General features: G+C 36.7%; 1 protein-coding gene across 3 annotated transcripts in view; it reads left to right on the top strand.

Moving 5' to 3' along the window:
* Nucleotides 1–20,267, top strand: part of PAX2 (paired box 2) — a 233,228-nt gene that overhangs the window by 74,903 nt on the left and 138,058 nt on the right. For all 3 annotated transcript variants that reach the window (XM_087963985.1, XM_087963982.1, XM_087963984.1), the window contains one exon: nucleotides 14,288–14,373. In XM_087963985.1, coding sequence (XP_087820111.1) covers nucleotides 14,288–14,373 — 86 coding nt within the window. The remainder of the gene's footprint in view (nucleotides 1–14,287; nucleotides 14,374–20,267) is intronic.

Raw genomic sequence — 20,267 nt, 5'->3', positions numbered from 1 at the left:
CCATCGAAGACTTCTGCAAATTTCTTGCTCAAGTCCTTGGCCATTAGCTCATGGATGGCGTTCACCCCAGTGAGTTAAAGGTGAGTTAAGGGCACCCCAGGGCCGCAAACCAGTCCAGTCCAGTCCAGTCCAGGAGGCTAGGCAGTGAGCCCTCTACCACAATCAGCTGGAGCAGTCCGGTCTGTTGATAGATTCACCCACAGCCTGGTTCCTATGGTAGAACGCGTGCCTTTGGGCAATGCATGAGGGTCTGGCTGCATAGTGCTCCTGCAGTTTGTCTTGTGTCCCAGGTGACTGTCTGTAGCAGTTGGTGTGCAATGAGGGCCCTCGCCATTTCAAATACTTCTTTGGTGCAGTAACTCAAGAATAGCACCCTTTTGCAGTTGTCGGTAATGTTTGTATAATCATTGGTTTCCAGTATGCAATCGAAATGGATTATGTATGAGTCCCACATTTCTGTTGCGGGATCGAATGGTGTGAACTGCAGTGACGTTGCCATCTCCCCTAATTTCGTGTGATTGATATCTGCCAACGTGCAGTGATTACTTGTGTGCTTCTGCACAGCAATCAGTGCAGATGGCTCCCATTTCCAACTGATCCCACCTTCGTCACCAGTGTTAGATCAGCGGTTGGAAGGAAGAGACTCAGAGCCAGAATCTGCAACTGTTTGTTTTTTGAGCTAAAAAAGCTATAAAGTATCCGTCTGCGAAGCTGCCAGCTGGCAGCTCTCTTTATAGAGAGCTGTCAGCCGTTAGCCAATAGATTTAAACTATTTTCCTGCGCTTAGCGCAGACCGGAGGGAAACCTCTGGCCGCGCATGTGCATACACGACACTAATGAGATAGCAACATTAGTAAATCCTTTACAAGTTTGCTAGCTAATAATTCTAGATTTAATCATGCAATTTGTAAATATATTTGTATTAAATGTCTAGATTTTCATTTGATCCTTATTTTTTAAAATTTTATTACTTTTCCCTTCATTGCCCTCTCTCCCAATTTAAATAAATTCTCTGTGTTATTAAATAACAACAAAATCACATTTGAATCATGTTCATCCTGCTAATGTTATCTCTAGACCTATTGACTTGCCTGCTGAGTCATTCCCCCTTTAGCTGTCTTGTCTGCCTGATGTGTCTTTAGTGAATTCTCTCAGATGCAGTGATATTCCTTTATCTAGTTTATTTTTCTCATCTTCTGCCACCTTTACAATATAATATGGTAGCTGGCCTTCTCAGGACGTGTCTTGTTTTGAAGTTGTAATGTAGTATTTTTTTAATGTTCTGTTTTTAGCTGTGCTGTGCATTTCACATTGAGTTTTCTTTGTGTTAACTTGTTTTGTAATGTTATTCTCCTGCAATACTTAGCAACTTTTCTTGGTTTTTTACCAGCATCGCTAATTTTGTATCTTTTATTCCAAAAAGATATTAAATTCATGAGAGGGTTTAATTAGCTGGTGTTAAAAGACTTCCAGGAAGCTTTAAGTAAAAGGGTTTTTTTCATTTTTCTTTTTAATTCTTCTATTTTTGGCAAATAGTTTTATTTTTATTTACTTATTTGATTTGTCAATCGCTTACAAGATAACAGGTATAATTATAAACATAGTTATGAATACATGAGATGGATACGTATAAGAAAAATAAAAAGAAACAATAGGACAAGGACAGTAGGCATGATTGGTGTACTTATGCACTCCTCCTACAGGCCCTATTTTGAAGTGAGAAAAGTATTTTTTTGGCTGACTGATCTGGACTGTTGCTGTAAAGAACATTGCTTCTAAGTGGCTTGGTGATTCCCAGAACGAATCTTAAACCCTTGGGTTTAAACCAATTTTTTGATTAGTTATGCTTTGGAACAGTTACCTCTCCTTAAGGTCAGGCCATCAGCTAGTTTGCTCTCTTTCCCAGGTCTTTCTGTATGTTTAGATTAGTGTGAGAATACCAGGTTAGCTTATGACTGGTATTGGCCCCCAAATGGTATTCACTGTCCTGTGATATCTTGGGGAATAAATATTAATCATATAGTTAAAATTTAACTATTTATTATCAATGTAGTTAAATGAATTGTTTTATTAGTGCTAAATTTTTTATTTTGCTAATGTAGTGCATCGTTATGCTTATCTATTCTGTAGGAATTTTTCCAGGGAGAGGCAAAACTGCAGTGTAGAAGCTAAAACAGACCTAGTTCCCTTTTTGTGTTGCTAATTTCTTCAGAGTCATTGACAGGCAGCATACAAGATGAATATATCATGAAGATGAAGATGCATATAACAACATGAAATCACAGCTGCTAGTTCTTAGCTCTGGTTGGCCTTCATATGAATCAAGTTCTTCCAAAAACCTAGGAGGCTGTAATGTATCTGAGTAGTATATGTGCAGATCCAAGCAGCATTGCCTTTTGTAATTGACATATAGAAATATTGTCAATGCACAGATATTCTAAGTAATATCCAAGGCTTTTTGTATGGCACCCAGTGTAATAACAATAATAACAATAACAATAATAATAATAATAATAATAATAATAATAATAATAATAATAATAATAATAATAATACTTTGCCAATCATGAAATAGATGGAACATTTTTAGGAATATCACATTTTTTTAAAAAAAATATCACATTGATTTGCCAGGGGAAAAGTTCCATACGGCATTCTATTAAGTGAGATATTTGTCTCCCTCAGCATTGTCTACCCAACTGGTTGCAATTCTCTAGGGTGAAATCTGGAAACTTCTTTGTGCAAAGTGCTTGTTTCTTCATCTGGGAAATATTGTCAAGCATCCTTTAGAACAGAGTTTTTTTAAGCTCAGCAACTTTAAGCTATATGGACTTCAATTCCCAGAAGTCCCCAGCCAGAAATTCTGCTGTTGAATACATAATTGTGTAAAGGGTGCCCCCCCCCCCCCCCCCCCCCCCCCCCCCCCCCCCCCCCCCCCCCCCCCCCCCCCCCCCCCCCCCCCCCCCCCCCCCCCCCCCACAAAACCCCCCCACCAAAAAAAATTCGGGTCCCTCCCCCTTAATTAAAAACAACAAAAAAACCCCCCCCCCCACCCCCCCCCCCCCCACCCACCCTTTACTTGAGAGTCAGAGAAGTAAATATTCTGGGCCAAAATTTGAGAGGACTTTACTTTTACATTTTAATCAGCCTTTGTAGTCAGTTTCATATCATATAATTTTTGCATTAGCGACACTTTGCTGGACATGTGCTTTTTAGAAATTATTTTTCATGGAGATAAAATTGTTACAGTATATCTGGCCGCACACTTAGTAAGAAAGATTGATACTATTAGAGAATAGGTCTAGTATATTTTGGTAACTCTTGTCAGTGTGCAGGCTGAATAGGAGGTCTATCCGAGAACTAGGCCAGATCTTAAGAATTCGATACACTTCTTTTTCAATGAGTAACCTTGGGGGCCCACACAATATAGTCCTGCTAATGGTTAAAATCAGGGGTGGGATTCAGTTTTTAAACCGGTTCTGTGGACATGGCTTAGTTGGTGGGTGTGGCTTGATGGTCATGGACTTGGGTAGGCGTGGCCAACTCGACATCACTCATGTCAAGGGGCGCTTCTCCTCGCCTGGCCTCTCATGACAGTGGAGATGCTGCAATGGTCATAAGTGTGAAAAATGGTCATAAGTCACTTTTTTCAGTACCATTGTAACTTTGAATGGTCATTAAATGAACTGTTGTAAGTCAAGGATTACCTGTACGAAAATACAAAAAGCTTCTTTGCTTGCAAAAACTGCCCTAAATACCAATCATCAGATTGAAAATACCTGCAAGTCAGAGTTACAAATCAGGCAGGGTGCCAGAGCACCTTGAGGAATGAAAATAGTTAAAATGCAGTGATAACTATCAGCAGCCAACTTTTGCTCATAAAGTGAAACCCTTTAGCAGAGAGGTCATTTAAGCTCTCCAGAAAAAGCACACCCAGGAAAAGCAATCCTAGGATCCATTTGCACCACTTGAAGATACCAGCTGGTCTCACTCACCTCACAAGATATCCTAAGGAAATCATCCAGATTTAAGGAAAAGTCACATGCCCTCCAGAAAGGCAGTAAAAAAAAATCAGTGCCAAGCTTGCATCCTGCCTCTTGGAAGTATACCCCAAAAGGACAGTGCCAGATAGTAGTAAAGCAGTGAAGAAGACCCCCTCGCCAGAAAGAAAAAGAAACCATGAGGCAGGAAAAAATTCAAACACAATACAAATAATTAAATCACAACAGTAGCTGTTGCTTGTTGAAGCTGAATAGGGAAAATTATCCCATCAATAAACACAGGATTTAAGGTCACCAAGCATAGAATTAACCTTCACCAAAAACAAGTTTTATACCAAAACTCAGAAAGGGTATGTAAATTCACGTTTGAATGTCAATCTTTCTAGCTAGCCAAGAAGGCTTACTGAATGTCACTCATCTTGGTTCCCTGTCATTAAAGCTTTTTTCTGACAGCTCTGCTTCATTATTCAATTATTTCTTCAAATTGCTGATTGTCCAGGGAAGTATTTCCTCCCAACCGCAGTGTAAAAATCTTAAAACAACCCTTCCCTTTAAGAAAGTCAAGCCCCAGAAGCTCCGGAGACAGGAAGTCTAGTCGTACTGGCAAGAATGTAATAAAGGTGGAAAAAAACAAAAGGAGATTGCTTCTAACTACCGGTTCTCAAAACAGTGTAGAAAGTTAACAAGGGGTTCTATAGAACCAGTCAGAACCGGTAGAATCCCACCCCTGGTTAAAATGCTCAAGAATTTAAGTTCAAGAAGGTTGTTTAAAACAAATATATCCTGGCTAAAGGATAACAATTTATTTTAAATCCAGATGAAATGGTAAAAATATCAGATAAAAGAATTCCTATCATTTTGGAGAGAAAAGCAGAATACAAATCTGCTGAGTAAGCTAGGAATTGAAGTCCACCCATCTGTAGGGCCCAAACTAGGGAAGTTACCTCTAAGAACATCTTCACTTTCACCAATTTTCCAGGCACTTATTAATTTTGGAACTTTTGATTTTCCATACAGTATGTGTTTCTCTTTCTTCAGAGAATGGAAACAGAGAAAAATAAGCCTGATGCATCTGCCTAACCCACAGGAGTTACATGACTGTGAGCTGTAATGTTAGTTGTACATCATGAGAAAAGGTTGACATGGTGGAAGGGCATAGGGATAAAAATTGAAATAATAATATCAATGATTATGATTTTCTTTCTTTTGGGGGGGGGGTGATGAAAATCTTTGCAGACTGAGAAGAAAAAGTAATTGACATTCAGATGAGAATGCCAAATATGAGCTTTCAAATATATTTATTGTATTTATTTACTAAGGCTTCTATGTATCTTAATCAACAAAAACTCAGTGGCTTACAAAACCCTAAACAATAAAAGATTTAAAAACAATAATTTCTATCCATTAAACAGAAAAAGACAATTACAAATAAAATCTACCAGACCGTGAGTATCCATTTGGAGAAAATCAAACTGTGTGAGAGGATTTAATGGAGAAACTGTTACTAAGCATGAATGGACAGGGAGATACTATATCTACACATTCAATTATCATTGAAATGATATTTTTTCAAGCATGGGGCAGTAAGCATGGAGACATTGCAGCTGGAGCCTCCATCTTTTTTCATCAGTGCACACATTCATACACAAATTCTGAAATGACATGGTAGATTAGTAGATCAGCACGTTCCATATAACTCTCTTTTTAAGAACAGATTTCTGATCTGATTGAGCTCAGGGCAAACAGAGGTTCTACATATTGTAGAGTCAAAGAATTGGAAGATGTCTCAGAGATCCACCCATCTGCTCCATGTAAGATCTGCAAAATATTTTAGTCAGGTGGCTATGGTTGAAGGTCTGCAGTACTGCTTCATGAGGTACCTATTTCATTTTATCAGAATCACTTATTGAGATGGATAGCTATAGAAATAAAATAAATTCATAAATAAATAAGCTGACATTTTTACCTCAGAAAATTCCTCCTAGTAATGTAACCTGAATTTATTTTCCTGGAATTTTTAGTCCTGCCAACTGAAACAATAGAGAACAATACCACCTCCTTTTTTATCTGACACCCCTTTAGATATCTTGCTCTTCTTTTTTACAGGCTAAGTGCAGTGAACTTCAACAGCCCCTCACCATTTTGATAGCCCTCCTCTTAACTTGCACCAAATTGTTACTATTCTTTGTACACTGAGCTGATCAGAATTGGGCACAGTCTTTCAAATGGCAGCTGACTAAAGCCAAGTAGAATAAAACAATTTCTTCTCATCATCTGAATCCCATGCCCTTGTTATTCATCCCAAAATAGTATTTACCTTTTAAGCAGTTTGTGTCTCATGTTCAGGCTCATGTTACTTTTGAAACTCTATGAGGTAGCTGGTTATTTCTTTAACTTCTTAAATTACTGAATGCAGAAGGAAAGAAGGAAGGAAGGAAGGAAGGAAGGAAGGAAGGAAGGAAGGAAGGAAGGAAGGAAGGAAGGAAGGAAGGAAGGAAGGAAGGAAGGAAGGAAGGAAGGAAGGAAACCTAAAGAAGCATGCAGTTCATGTGTCAAACAAAACCATTCCTAGATATATTGACATATTATGTAATTACATTATACATCCACTGCAGGATGAAGGCACTTTTTTGAAGGTTCATCTATTATGGAAGAACCATGTGTGTTAATAAATAGAGAATTTTTAGCTTACCACCAGGGAGGCTAAGGGACTAACCTAAAGTCATTTCAGTTGGCTGAAATGGGAAGACTAAGACTAAGGGAAGTTTAAAACTTGGATCTCCTTGGCCCTAATATACTATTGTAACCATTGCATCACACTGGCTCCTATAATTACATTCTTAAACCAGTTTGCTTAAGACTAAGGAAAAATGAGAGCTTGAGCATATAGACAGTACATGAAGTTTACATTTCTAAAAAGTCCTTGCAGACAACTTTGTTTCCCAAAAAGTAGAGAAGGGAACAAGGGGATCAGCCATACTGGACTTAGTTCTCACTAACAGAGATGAAATGATAGAAGGTGTGTGTGTGTGCGCATGTGTGTGGAATGATCATGCAATATTAGAATTCAGCATTATGCAAAAATGAAGTGAGGAAAGCTAAGGCTCATAATGAACAAACGCTTACAACAAAAGTAAAAAATAACAAAAAAGCTTCTTCCAACATGTTAAAAACAAGAAAAAGTTAAGGAAACCATTGGTCAATTGGTAGGAGAAAGTGGCAAGAAAGTGCCAAGCAACAGAAAGAAAGCAGAACTACTTAACTGGTTTTTTTGCATCTGTCTTTACACCAAGGGAAAAAACAGTCCAACCTATCAAAAACAGCACCGCAAAAAACAGAACAGGAATACAAGACAAAATAGGGAAGAAAATGGTAAGTGAGCACCTGTCCATCCTAGACAAGTTCAAATCGCCAGACCAGGGATTACACTCCAAGGTTCTAAGCAGGGATCCCCAACCTTTTCGACGCCGCGCCCGGTTCCGACATCAGCTGGGCGCCGCGACCGGTACAGCGTCAACTGGGCGCCGCCATCTTTTATGACGAAACAGCGCTTCGGTGGCGTCACGGAGCGCTGTTTCGTCATAAAAGAGCGGCCTCACGCTCTGGTGAGCTTTTTCGGGTAGAAATGGCTTTCTACCGGAAAAGCTCATGAGCGCTGGCGCCGCCATCTTTTATGACGAAACAGCGCTTCCGGTGAGCTTTCCAAAAAAGATGGCGGCGCCCAGCAACCAGCGCCCGGTAAGGCTTGTTCCGCCCGGTACCGTCCGCGGACCGGCGGTTGGGGACCCCTGTTCTAAAGGAACTGGCAAACGTGATCTCAGAACAACTGAACTATATCTTTCAAAGATCCTGGAGCACTGGGGAACTGCCAGAGGCCTGGAAAAGTGCTGATGTAGTTCCCATTTTCAAAAAAGGAAAAATACCTCTATTTCTCTCTTCTGTATTCCCCTTTTCTGTTGCTTTCCAGTATTATACTTATTTTTCGAATTATTTTTCTTTTCTTTGGTTGTTTTTTTTAAGTCTTAAATTCTCCATTCTCTTTCCCCCCTTTCCTTTTTCTTCCCCACATAAAATTGCTTGTTCCTTAAAGATGGCTTCTTCTTTGTCCCAGTCTTCTTGTTTTGCAGTCTTTTCTTGTTGTTTCTCATAGTTCCAAATCTCCATTTCTAAGAATTGAAAAACGAAGCCAAAAGAACCCACCCCTTCTTGTGCATCTTCTTTGTACTTTTTAAGTTCCATTTTCAATTCATCCAGAAGTGGTGCCATCGTATAAATTTTTAAACAACCACCCAATTGATTTTAGTCATTCAAATATAATAACCAAGAATCCAAAGATCACCAAATAATCCAAGCTGTTTCTTTTTGCTCTTTTTTTTTTTCACTTTCTCTTCCTGGGGTTACTATTTAGTTGCAAAGTTTCAGTTAAAATGTATCTTTTAGAAGTCTTGTTGAAGTTTTACTTTAGATTCTTTTTAATTCCAGGCAGTCTTCCAGATCCTGCCCTTATTCTTTTTCTCTCCCTTCCTGCTTATGAAAAGAAAATTTTTAATGTCCAGAAATCTTTATTATCCCTTTGGCATTTTGTTTTATTTTCAGCTTAATTGCCTATTGATGTCAAAGCGGATTTTTCCAATTTCTTATTTAAGTCTTAGTTGTCAGTATAGGGAAGGAGAGAGAAGAAAAAAAAAAGCCAAGCCTTTCCCTTTTCACTTTCCTTCACTGCTTCCAACTCTTCTTTGGGAGTGATGTTATTTTTTGAAAGTTTAAATTCCAGGGTACCTTAGTTGTTGCTTTTACAATTTAACCCGGTCAGCCAAAACTTTCACTTCTTATCTTCCTCCTGCACATTCTTTTCCAGTCGAGTTCTCCTTTGTGGTGGCCATTTCTGACCACCACTACAACCGCCTTCAGGAAAGGGAGTAATGGCCAGCTGAGGAGGAGAGATGCAGCTCTCCTCAACCCTGCTGGCAGTCTCCCCCCTCTTCACCACCTCTATGGGGTGGCTTAGCCCCGAAACCAGCCAGCTTGGGGTGCTCCAGCGGCGAGTCCAGACAGAAATCGTGCACAATCACAGATTTCTGTCTGTTGCCGAAGCCCTTCAAACCGAGAGACAAGGGGGTAAAAAGGGGAGAGAGAAGAAGAGAGGGAAGAAGGAAAGGAAAAGAAGTTACAAAGGACTGGAGCAAGATATAGAGAAACAGGACCTGTTTAGAGATAATGGGTGAAAATCTAACTGAAAAAGGGATTTTGTAAAGGTACATAAGATTGTATTGTTATATTAGTAATAGAAATAACTTTAGAAAATTGGAAACAACGTATGATTAAAATGAGGTATAAAATAGTTAGTGTAATTTAGTAAAATGTTTGTGAATAAAATAAGTGAAATAAAATAAATGAGAAAATTGAATTAGGAAGTAACGGGAACATTTTAATTAGTTAATGTTTTATAAAATATAAGTGAGGGGGGAGGGAATTAACTATGAAAAGCTTATAATTGTTCCCATAGAAGTATGATATTTAATTGAAAAGTAATGTTAAAGATGTTAAGACTTTAATGAATATTAATATTAATGATAGAATTGAATTGGAATGGAATGTTGTTTTAATTATATACATTTATAATTTTTTCTTTTTTTTAAGAATACAGTGTGTATTTTAAGAATGTACCTAGCAGAATCCGAATGGAAGTTATGTATTATATTGAATGTTACAACTTTAGGGAAAAGATATAAAGGCGTCATACTCCAATCAGTAACTACAGGAGAAATTTTGTTTAATGAGAAAAGATAATAGATAATTGAAACAGGACAGACAAAAAAATATAAATACAATGATTTGAATTGAGATGAAATAATTAAAATAAAATTGAGAAAATTAAAAGAGGGGAGAAGCTATGCAGAAAATGTAAAATAGTAATAAAATATGGAATAGAATATAAAAATGAGCATGAACCTGAATTTGTGTCTGTACGAAGAAATGTAACCCAGGATTACGCTACTTTCAAAAAAGATGTTTATTTGTATTTGTTTTTCTCTTTGTGAAAAATCAAATAAAATTTACAAAAAAAAAAAAAAAGGAAAAATAAATAAATCCAGGAAACTACAGACCTATAAGCCTGACCTCAATACCAGGGAAGATTCTGGAAAAGATAACCAAGCAACGAATCAGTTAACACCTAAGAGCAAACAAACTAATAACCAAAAGCCAACATGGGTTTGTCAAAAACAGATCATGTCAAACAAATCTTATTAGCATTCTTTGACACAGTGATAAAATTAGTGGACCAGAGAAATGCTGTTGATATAATTTACTTAGACTTCACTAAGGCATTTGATAAAGTAGACCATAACCTACTGCTAGATAAAGTAGAAAAATGTGGGTTAGACAGCATCACCACCAGATAGATTCGTAACTGGCTGACCAACCACACTCAACATGTAGTCCTCAATGGAACTGCATTTACATGGAGGGAAGCATGCAGTGGGGTACCCCAAGGCTCTGTTTTAGGCCCAGTACTCTTCAATATCTTCATCAATGATTTGGACGAGAGGATAGATGCAGAACTCATCAAATTTGCAGACGACAACAAGTTATCAGGAATAGCCAACACTCCAGAAGATAGGCTTAAGATGTAGAAAGATATTGACAGACTTGAGCGCTATCTTACAAAATGAAATGCAGTGCTGAAAAAAGTAAGGTTCTACATTTAGATAAGAAAAACAAAATGCACAGGTACAGTATATATGGTACCTTGCTCAATAGTAGCAACTGTGAGAGGGATCTTGGAGTCCTAGTGGACAATCATTTAAATATGAGCTAGCAGTGTACTGCAGCTGCCAAAAAAGCCAACACAGTTCTAGGCTGTATAAACAGAGGGATAGAATCAAGATCATGTGAAGATCACTTTATAATGCCTTGGTAAGGCCACAGAAAAGAAGGACTAGGGGTGACATGATAGAAGTGTTCCAATATCTCAGGGGCTGCCACAAAGAAGGGGAAGGTGAGCAATTCTCCAAAGAAATTGAGGGCAGGACAAGAAGCAATGGTAGAAATTAATCAAGGAGAGAATCAATCTAGAACTAAGGAAAAATTTCCTGACAGAAGAATTAATCAGGGGAACAACTTGCCTCCAATTCTTTTATTCTATTCTTTCTGTTCTGTTCCATTCCGTTCCATTCCGTTCTGCTCCATTCCATTCCATTCCATTCCATTCTATTCTATTCTATTCTATTCCTCCAATAATATTTTTGTTTGCATTTTCAAAGGGAAAAAGAGTTTTTCACATCATACAAAATGAGTAGAAAGCTTTATCATAGCTTGCAAATATATTTTCAAGTTAGGTCAAGTAGCCAGGTTGTCAAATTGAACAAAGTCAGCAGTCAGGGTTAATATTTGAGTAACAAAATCTTAATCTTTTTCTGGTTTGGGGAATTTATCAGCAATAATGCAGATGCATTCACCTAGCAGTAAGTGTTCAGTTGGTAGCGTCTTGTGTTTTTAATCTTAAATCGATTTTTTTCTCACGAGTGACTCCGATGTAGTTTTGAAAATCTTCACAAAATGTATTAATATTTTCATATACTTTTCCATATTTATCATACAATGCAAGGATTGAAATATTTCTTTGAGATCATTTAGTACAAAATTTATCCAGAAACTGTACTGCAGCATGTATAACAAATGGCTACCCAACTCTTACTTCTAGCAGAGGGGAGTCTACTACCTTCCATATTTATAAATATGTTGAACACTACAGCCCAGCGATGTACCCCTTGATACCTTCTAATCTGATGCTGATCATTAATGTACTGTACATTCCTGGAATATTTGTTCATCCAGATCTATATTCAGCCTACATTTTACCATCTTGTCTTGTAGACTCTCTGTACACAATCTGTAACTCAGCTCAGCCTTGACAAAGATTTTGACAAATGCTTTGTTGAAGCTAAAGTATACCGTGACCACTGAGATCACATAAGTTGATCATTCTATCAAAAAATATTAGGTTGATTAGGTTGGTTTGGCATAAATTGTTCTTGATAAACTCATGCAGGTCCCTGCCAAGTTATACTTCCTTTACTAAGTGCATACAAACCAACTGCTTAACAACTGTTCCACCCTTTTTATTTTTATTTATTTATTTTATTTTGTCAAGCAATTATAAGATAACAGGTATAAGTATAAATATGGTTATGAATACATGAAATGGATACATATAAGAAAAATAAAATGAAACAATAGGACAGGGACGGTAGGCACGTTGGTGCACTTATGCACACCCCCTACAGACCTCTTAGGAAAGGGGTGAGGTCAATAGTAGACAGTCTAAGGTTAAAGTTTTTGGGGTTTGGGGAAGAAACCATAGAGTCAGGCAGAATATTCCAGACATTGACCACTCTGTAGCTTAAGTCGTATTTACTGCAATCAAGTTTGGTGCAATTAACCTTGAGTTTGTATCTATTGGGTGATCTTGTATTGTTATGGTTGAAGCTGAAGTATTCATTGACAGGTAGGAGATTGCAATGTATAATTTTATGAACAATACTTAGATCGGATCGAAGGTGGTATAGTTCTAGGTTGTCTAGGTCTAGAATTTCAAGTCTGGTGGCATAAGGTATTCTGCAACAAGTAGAGGAATGGAGAACTTTTCTTGTGAAATATTTCTGGACTTTCTCAACTGTGTTAATATCAGATACGTAATGTGGGTTCCAGACTGATGAGCTGTATTTGAGTATTGGTCTATCAAATGTTTTGTATGCTCTAGTTAGTAGTGTGATATTACCGAAGAAAAAGCTATGCAGGATTAGGTTAACAATTCTTAATGCCTTTTTGGCTATGTAGTTACAGTGGGCTCTAGCACTTAGATCATTAGAGATGAGTACTTCAAAAAAAAGTATTCCAGTACTTCTGCCTAGAATCGTTTTCAAGCTGACTAATCTGCCATCTCTTAGGTCTCTTTCCTGTTTTTGAAATATGAGCAACATTTATCCTTCTCCAAATCTCATGTCCATCCTCCATGGTTTCTTACAGAAAGGAGTTTTGAGATAACATCTACAAGTTCCTTCTGTAAAACTGAATGTAGAACTATGTGGCTTAATAAGAGTGTGTGGTCGAGTAAAAAGAGAGAGAGAGAGTGAAGAAGGAACTTTAGGAACATAGGTTAAGTTGCCATAAATACATGCCAGTTGTCAAGAGTCCAAATTCTGATCATGTGACTACATGGATATTTCAACAGTTCTGTGAAACATGGTCATAGGTCACTTTTTTCAGTGCTATTGTAACTTCAAAGGTTACTAAACAAATGGTTGTAAGTTGAGAATGCCTTTGAGGCCTTAGTTCAGAATGCAGTCTCCTCTTGCATGTTGTGCTGATGATCATATTAAACCAAGGAGCAAACTCTTGGGTTATTTCTCTAGAATGGCCTGGGCTCACTGAAATGGGAAGAAAGCTGCAGAAACTAGTAAAAACTGAATTATTCCAGAAGGCTTTGGGGTAGGAATGTCATAATCAGGTCCTATGATTTAATTGCTTGCTTTTTTCATTGTGAATGTTTCATATGCTATATATTTGTAGAATAAGTCACAAAAATTGATGGTATATAAATATATAATATATAAAAAATAAGAGATGTGGAAAACTAAGATATCAAAAAGAAATGTGTGAATCAATGAATAGGCATAGTGAAAACAAGGCTGGGTAAGAAGAATGCTAAGCTATGGAGGACTACAATGAATAATGTCAGCATAAATTAAATTTAGACACATATCATTTTCTCTTATCTCCCACATTCAACTTCTTTTGCTAATTAGTTCTTATTGTTTTTATTTTATATAATATTGGGTACACCAAAAAATTATGTAATGGGTATCTGGGTATCTATGAATCTTCTTTCTTTAGCTGATGTTAGGTTAGCCCTTTTTTACAATTTGCTTTATAATTTGTTTTGGAAATAATTTGTGCAGAGGGGCTGCACAGCTCCATGGTTCTCTCCTAGGTGAAAAAGGAATATGGATGCCTGCTGTTAATCAGTTGTTAAGCGTTAAATTTATAAAAATGATTTATTTATCATTAAAAAATAATTAAAATGTTTAAGAAGATCAGAGTGTCTTTTGATACTCTGCAATTTCTTATAATAGTTGATTGTGTTATTATTGTTATCATTATAATTTTATCAATATATATAGGCCACTGTGTATGAATCAACCCATTCAAAAAATCAAATATTTTATTTGCAGTGCCTATATCTCAGACTAATCTGCTGTGTTGTTGTTGTGTTATGGTGACAGGATCATCAGAACCAAAGTACAACAGCCTTTCCACCCAACACCGGATGGGAGTGGAACAGGGGTAACTGCACCTGGACATACTATAGGTAAGAGGAAAATTGTTTAGATAACATTTAAAAAAATCATGAAAGCATCATTAATACCAAAGAAGACTCTAGCTGGATTTTACTTACTTAGCAAATGGCATCTAGTTGGATTGGTGTCAGCTGAATTAGAATTCAGATCCCAAATCACTGAAAACTTTATGAATGAATTTAACATTTAACCAAATAAATCTTTTGATGAAATGCTAAACTAAGCTTAAATATTGTACATTATGCATATTATTCCAAGGATTGAAATAAAATCCTAATATATGTGTATGTAATGAAACCCCACAGTTGTTCCTATTAAGAAAATATTTATTTTCATCAAAGAATAAGAGTTTATGCCAGCCGCATTTCTACCAATTTTTCCTTCTTCATTTGGATCACTTATTTTTGAGGCTGGTGTATGAGAAAATAATGCTGGATAACAGATGGCTTGTTTTTGAGGCCCTGGAGCCATTTGCAGCTGTAATTGCTAAGAATTTGTAGCATATTTTGTAAAAATATATAAAACTATATTAGAAACTTAAAAACAATCCGCTTTAATTTTCCAAACCTGAGAGAATTGTAGCCCATGTGAGACAATGGTCCTATCTGATGTAGCCTTCAGCCACCAGAAATTATTCACCTATTCTCAGCCTCAAAACAGAGACTTGAATGTCAAACCCAATAACAGCACGATGCATGATATGCATAATATACATAAAACATCAGGTTTTGCATGAAAATCTACAATAGCTCTTGATTTATACAGTATATTACAAGTAGAATCTGTGTCCAGTTTTTCTTTACTTGCTAGTATGCTGGGGCTTCCCAAATAAAACTCCTCTCCAAATTTTATTGTTGAAAATATTCGCTTCTCTGTCATCTTGGTACAGAATTCTTGCAATGCGTTTATTTATTTAAATGATTATAAACATGCCTACTTAGAAAGGAGAAAACCATTTGGAAAGATAGCATAGCACTTCTTAGATGGAGAGAGAATCTTTAAAGGATGTCCCACAATTTTAATTTAAGAGGACTTCATGTAAATACTTGTACTTGATAAGCACTAGCAAAGGACTAGATATAGTATAGAATTGGATTTGTATCAGATTTCCATTAATTTACAACATATCTAATTTGTTAAAAAGATTTGGAACAGGAAAATATATTTGATTTTGATTAATGTGTATAGTATAGATGCTTCCCATTGGGTTTTGCCATTGTTTTAAATATACAGGTATATGACCGTAATGACTTATGATTATAACTGACCTCCAAATTTCCATTGCTAAGCAAGACAGTTTGGCCCCATTTTACCATTATTTTGCGACAGTTGTTAAATCACTGCAATGTTAAGTGAATTATGTGATCTTTAAGCGAATCTGGATTTCCCCATTGACTTTGCTTATTGGAAGATGGCTGAGAAGATTACAAATAGTGATCACACGATTTCAGATGGTGCAACTTTCATAAATATATGTCATGCCAGAATTTTGATCACTTGATCATGGGACCAGGAACAATGGTCACAAGAATGAAAATGATCATGAGTCATTTTTTTTTCAGTGCTGTTGTAATTTCGAATGATCAGCAAATGAATGTTTCTAAGTCAAAGACTATCTATACGTGCTTTTCCTAAAAGTCATATTTTTATGGCAACAGTGGGATTCTTATATAAATAAAACCTAGGTAATGCCAGAAAGAAGAAAAGACTTTATAGCCATTCTTTGCAAAAGAGCCAGCATGAAAGCAATACAGCTATTTGAAAATAAAATACTGTGCAACATGAGGAACGCTGCAACCAAATTCACAATTTAGTGCAGGAGGTCCAATTCAGCTTCCTAGTACACAGATTACATCAAGGAAATAACTGAAGTAAATTATTATAGGCTCGGTGACTTAAATATTCTTTTTCTCCTTTGAAATTCTATAATTCCAAAAAAGAAGTGTGTCATTCTCTAAAACTAGCATATTTAGTATTTTTTGTCTCTTGGCACATTAATAAAAACAGAAACATTTCAAACATTTCAACATTTCAATTAAATATTCAACACATTTGGATTTTTAAATCTTTTAAAAAGATAAATCAGGTGGGAAAGTAGGGCTGGAAATTAATATATGACATTATTGACATTAAATGTATCAGATTTAAGGAGATCTCATCTTGGATAAAAAATAATCTATGAATTGCTTAGTGACGTGCTTATTAAAAGTAAAGAATATAGAACACAACCCCCTACTGGAGCAGGAAACCCTATACTATTTCAGCCTCTTTGTGAAAGCCTCCAGTGATGGCGTACCCACAAATTGGTTGATTGCTCTCACCATTAGGAAACTTCTTCTTAGTTCTAGGTTGTTTCTCTTCTTGATTAGTTTCCAACTTGATTAGTTTCCAACCATTGTTTCTTGCCTTGCTTTCTGGTGCTTTGTAAATAGTTTGACACCCTGGCCTTTGTAGCAGCCTCACAAATATTGGAACACTGCTATCATGTCACCCCTAGTCCTTTTCACTAGACTAGACTTACCCAATTCCTGCAATCATCCTTCATATATGTTTTAGCCTCCAGTCCCCTAATCATCCTTATTGCTCTTCTCTGTACATATTCAAACAGATTTTGGAATAGACTGCAAACTGAACTTCAGCTTCAACCATAACAACACAAGAGCACACAATAGATACAAACTCAAAGTTAACCGCACCAAACTTGATTGCAGGAAATACGACTTCAGCAATAGAGTGGTCAATGTCTGGAATACTCTACCCGACTCTGTAGTTTCTTCCCCAAACCCCAAAAACTTTAACCTTAGACTGTCTACTATTGACCTCACCCCTTTCCTAAGAGGTCTGTAGGGGCCGTGCATAAGCGCACCAACGTGCCTACCGTCCCTGTCCTATTGTTTCTCTTATTCTTCTTTTATTTTTCTTATATGTACCCATTTCATGTATTCACAACTATGTATACACTTATACTTATTATCTTGTAAACAATTGGCAAATCAAATAAATAAATAATAAATAAATAAATAAATAAATAAAATGAATATGAGCAAACAATAGTGGCTCAAAAATGTTAAAAAAGGTATAGTATATCTAATTACCTTAATAATAAGATAAATTCAGTGGTAAGGTACATCAACAAAAATGTGTTTTCTTATTCTGCTCCATTCTCACCCTACCTCAAGTACTGAGTCCATTCTGGGGACACATTTTAAAAACAATTCAGCCAAACTGGAACAGATTCAAAGAAAGATAATGAGGATAATGAGATGATTGTTATATGATGGAAGATTGAAAGAACTGTGTAGCATTGACAGAAAAATGATTGAAGGACAGCACTCTTCAAAAATTTCTGAAAGGAGGTCACAAGACTTCAAGACTTGTTTTCTCTTATGAAAATTATGAGACTAATGACTTTAAGTTACAGGAAGGCAGATTCTACCTAATTGCTAGAAAACTTCCAAACAGAGCACGTTGTCAGTGAAATTAATATTATACAGATTAACCCCTGTTTGAAATCTTTTAAAGGAAGGATTATAGGCTTGGTGACTTAAATATTCTTTTTCTCCTTTGAAATTCTATAATTCCAAAAAAGAAGTGTGTCATTCTCTAAAACTAGCATATTTAGTATTTTTTGTCTCTTGGCACATTAATAAAAACAGAAACATTTCAAACAGATTATGTGACAATCGTCACGACTTCCTAAGGCAATTGAAATATTTATACACCTGACTCAAAAAGAATAACAGAATAACAGAATTGGAAGGGTTCTCAGAGGTCTTCTAGTCCAACCCCCTGCTCAAGCAGGAGAGCCTATATCATTGTGGACAAATGTTGTTCAATCTCTTCTTAAAAACTTCCAGTTATGAAGCATCCACAGCTTCTGGAGGCAAGTTGTTCCACTGATTAATTGTTCTCACTGTCAGGAAATTTCTCCTTAGTTCTGGGTTGGATTTCTCCTTCCTAAGTTTCTATCCATTACTTCTTGCCCTGTACTCAGGTGCTTTGGAGAATAAATTGATCCCTTCTTCTCTGTGACAGCCCCTCGATCAGTGGTGGGATTCAAAAAAATTTACTACCGGTTCTGTGTGCATGGCTTGGTGGGCGTGGCATGGCGTGCATGGCGTGGCTTGGTGGGCATGGCAGGGGAAGGAAGCTGTAAAATCTCCATTCCCACCCCACTCCAGGTGAAGGATACTGTAAAACCTCCATTCCCTCCGCACTCCTGGTGGAAGGTTACTGCAAAATCCCATTCCCTCCCCACCCCACTAACCTGCTTTCCAGCTCTCTTCTCCTGTGCAGGGCAACAAAAGAAGACCCAGCCAATCAGCTGGGACTAAATGGGAGGCAGAGAAGAGATGGGGGTGGGGCCAGTCAGAGGTGGTGTTTGCTGCTTCTCCAAACTACTCAATATTTCCACTGCCGGTTCTCCAGAACTGGTCAGAACCTGCTGAATACTACCTCTGCCTCAAATTTTGGAAGACTCCTATCATGTTATCCATAGTCCTTCTCTTCATTAAGTAAACTTATCTACAACCATTCATTGTATGTTTTAGCTTCCAGTCCCCTAATTACCAATGGTCACCCTCAAAAAGTACTCACCAATGCTCATCATCAAAACTAAGAATAGGTATCAAGTGGGATATCACAAAATTCAATCTTGGGAATGTTCTTTTTTTTTTTTTTTAACAGACTTATGCTTATATTTTGAAAGGTTACAGCATTTGATAGAAGATTTACATAAAAATCTAAATAACAGTATGAAATTTAATAGAGATAAAGGCAAAATTCTTCATAGGAGACAGAAATCAAATAAAGAGCTATAAAATGTTGATTTCTGACTATGTAACAGTTGTTGCAAAAAAGATCTTGGAAGTGTAACTGACAACTTGAATATGACTCACCAGCGCAATATGAATGCAAAAAAAGCAAATACAGTTTTATATCAACAAAATATATATTTCCTAAAATACAGTAAGTTATTTTTCCACTTTATTTTGTATTGGCTCACACTGCATCTGATTTTTGTATTAAATCCTGGACACCACACGGTAAAGAAATAAAGAAAAACGGAATTCAGATACACAAGATGGATGAAGAGGAACTAGTCTAGAAGAGAGATTGAGGAAACCAGAAATAGTAAGCTCTGAGAAGACAGATGAATGATCTGGTGACACACTTTAAATACTGTAAAGGATATTAAAAGGCTAAGACAGATTCATATTACTGAAAAAGAAACTCTGGTAGCATGTTCTCCAACTAACACCCTTTATTAAGAGGCATAGACATTTGTGAACTGTACCTCAGTTCCTCTGATGTCTCTGCCTCTTAATAAAGCTTATGCCTCTTAATAAACAATGTTGCTTGAAAAAAATACTACCAGACTTCTTCTAGACTAACATGGCTTCTTCTAGACTAACATGGCTCTACCACAAGAAAAAGTTACTTTTTGTAACTACAGTTCAAGAGAGGACAGCTAGATTATATCTGATAGAAGTAAAGGCTAAACAGCCTTATTCTGAAATGTTTCAATGTAGATTCCTGCACAGAGCAGCAGATTGAATTTGAAGATCTTATTGGCTTGCTCCAACTCTACAGATCACAAGACCAGAAATATTTTCTGAAGCTGGGCCAGATAAATATACTATAATGTAGACAGAGCCTCTTTTCATAGAAAAGGGCTACTTTAGTTTCCTGAACCCTTTCCTTCTATCATTCTGTAGAAGTTAAAAATTGTTAAAATTCTAGCTTTGAAGAATAATATTTTTAACATGAATAGCACAATCTATTATTGCAGGACATCTATCAATTATTATTTTTTTGTAAGACTTTATGTTGACTGCATTAAAAGGAAACAGAAATGCACACAGAAACTGAACAGGTTCTAGAAACGAAATTATTAGCTTAAGTA

This window comes from Notechis scutatus, chromosome 4, assembly GCF_049901735.1.
Source record: "Notechis scutatus isolate UNSWTSFEM ecotype Mainland chromosome 4, rNotScu1.2, whole genome shotgun sequence".
NCBI lineage: Eukaryota > Metazoa > Chordata > Lepidosauria > Squamata > Elapidae > Notechis > Notechis scutatus.
The sequence above is the reverse complement of the archived record's forward strand: the minus strand, read 5'-3'. Positions and strand labels throughout refer to the sequence as shown.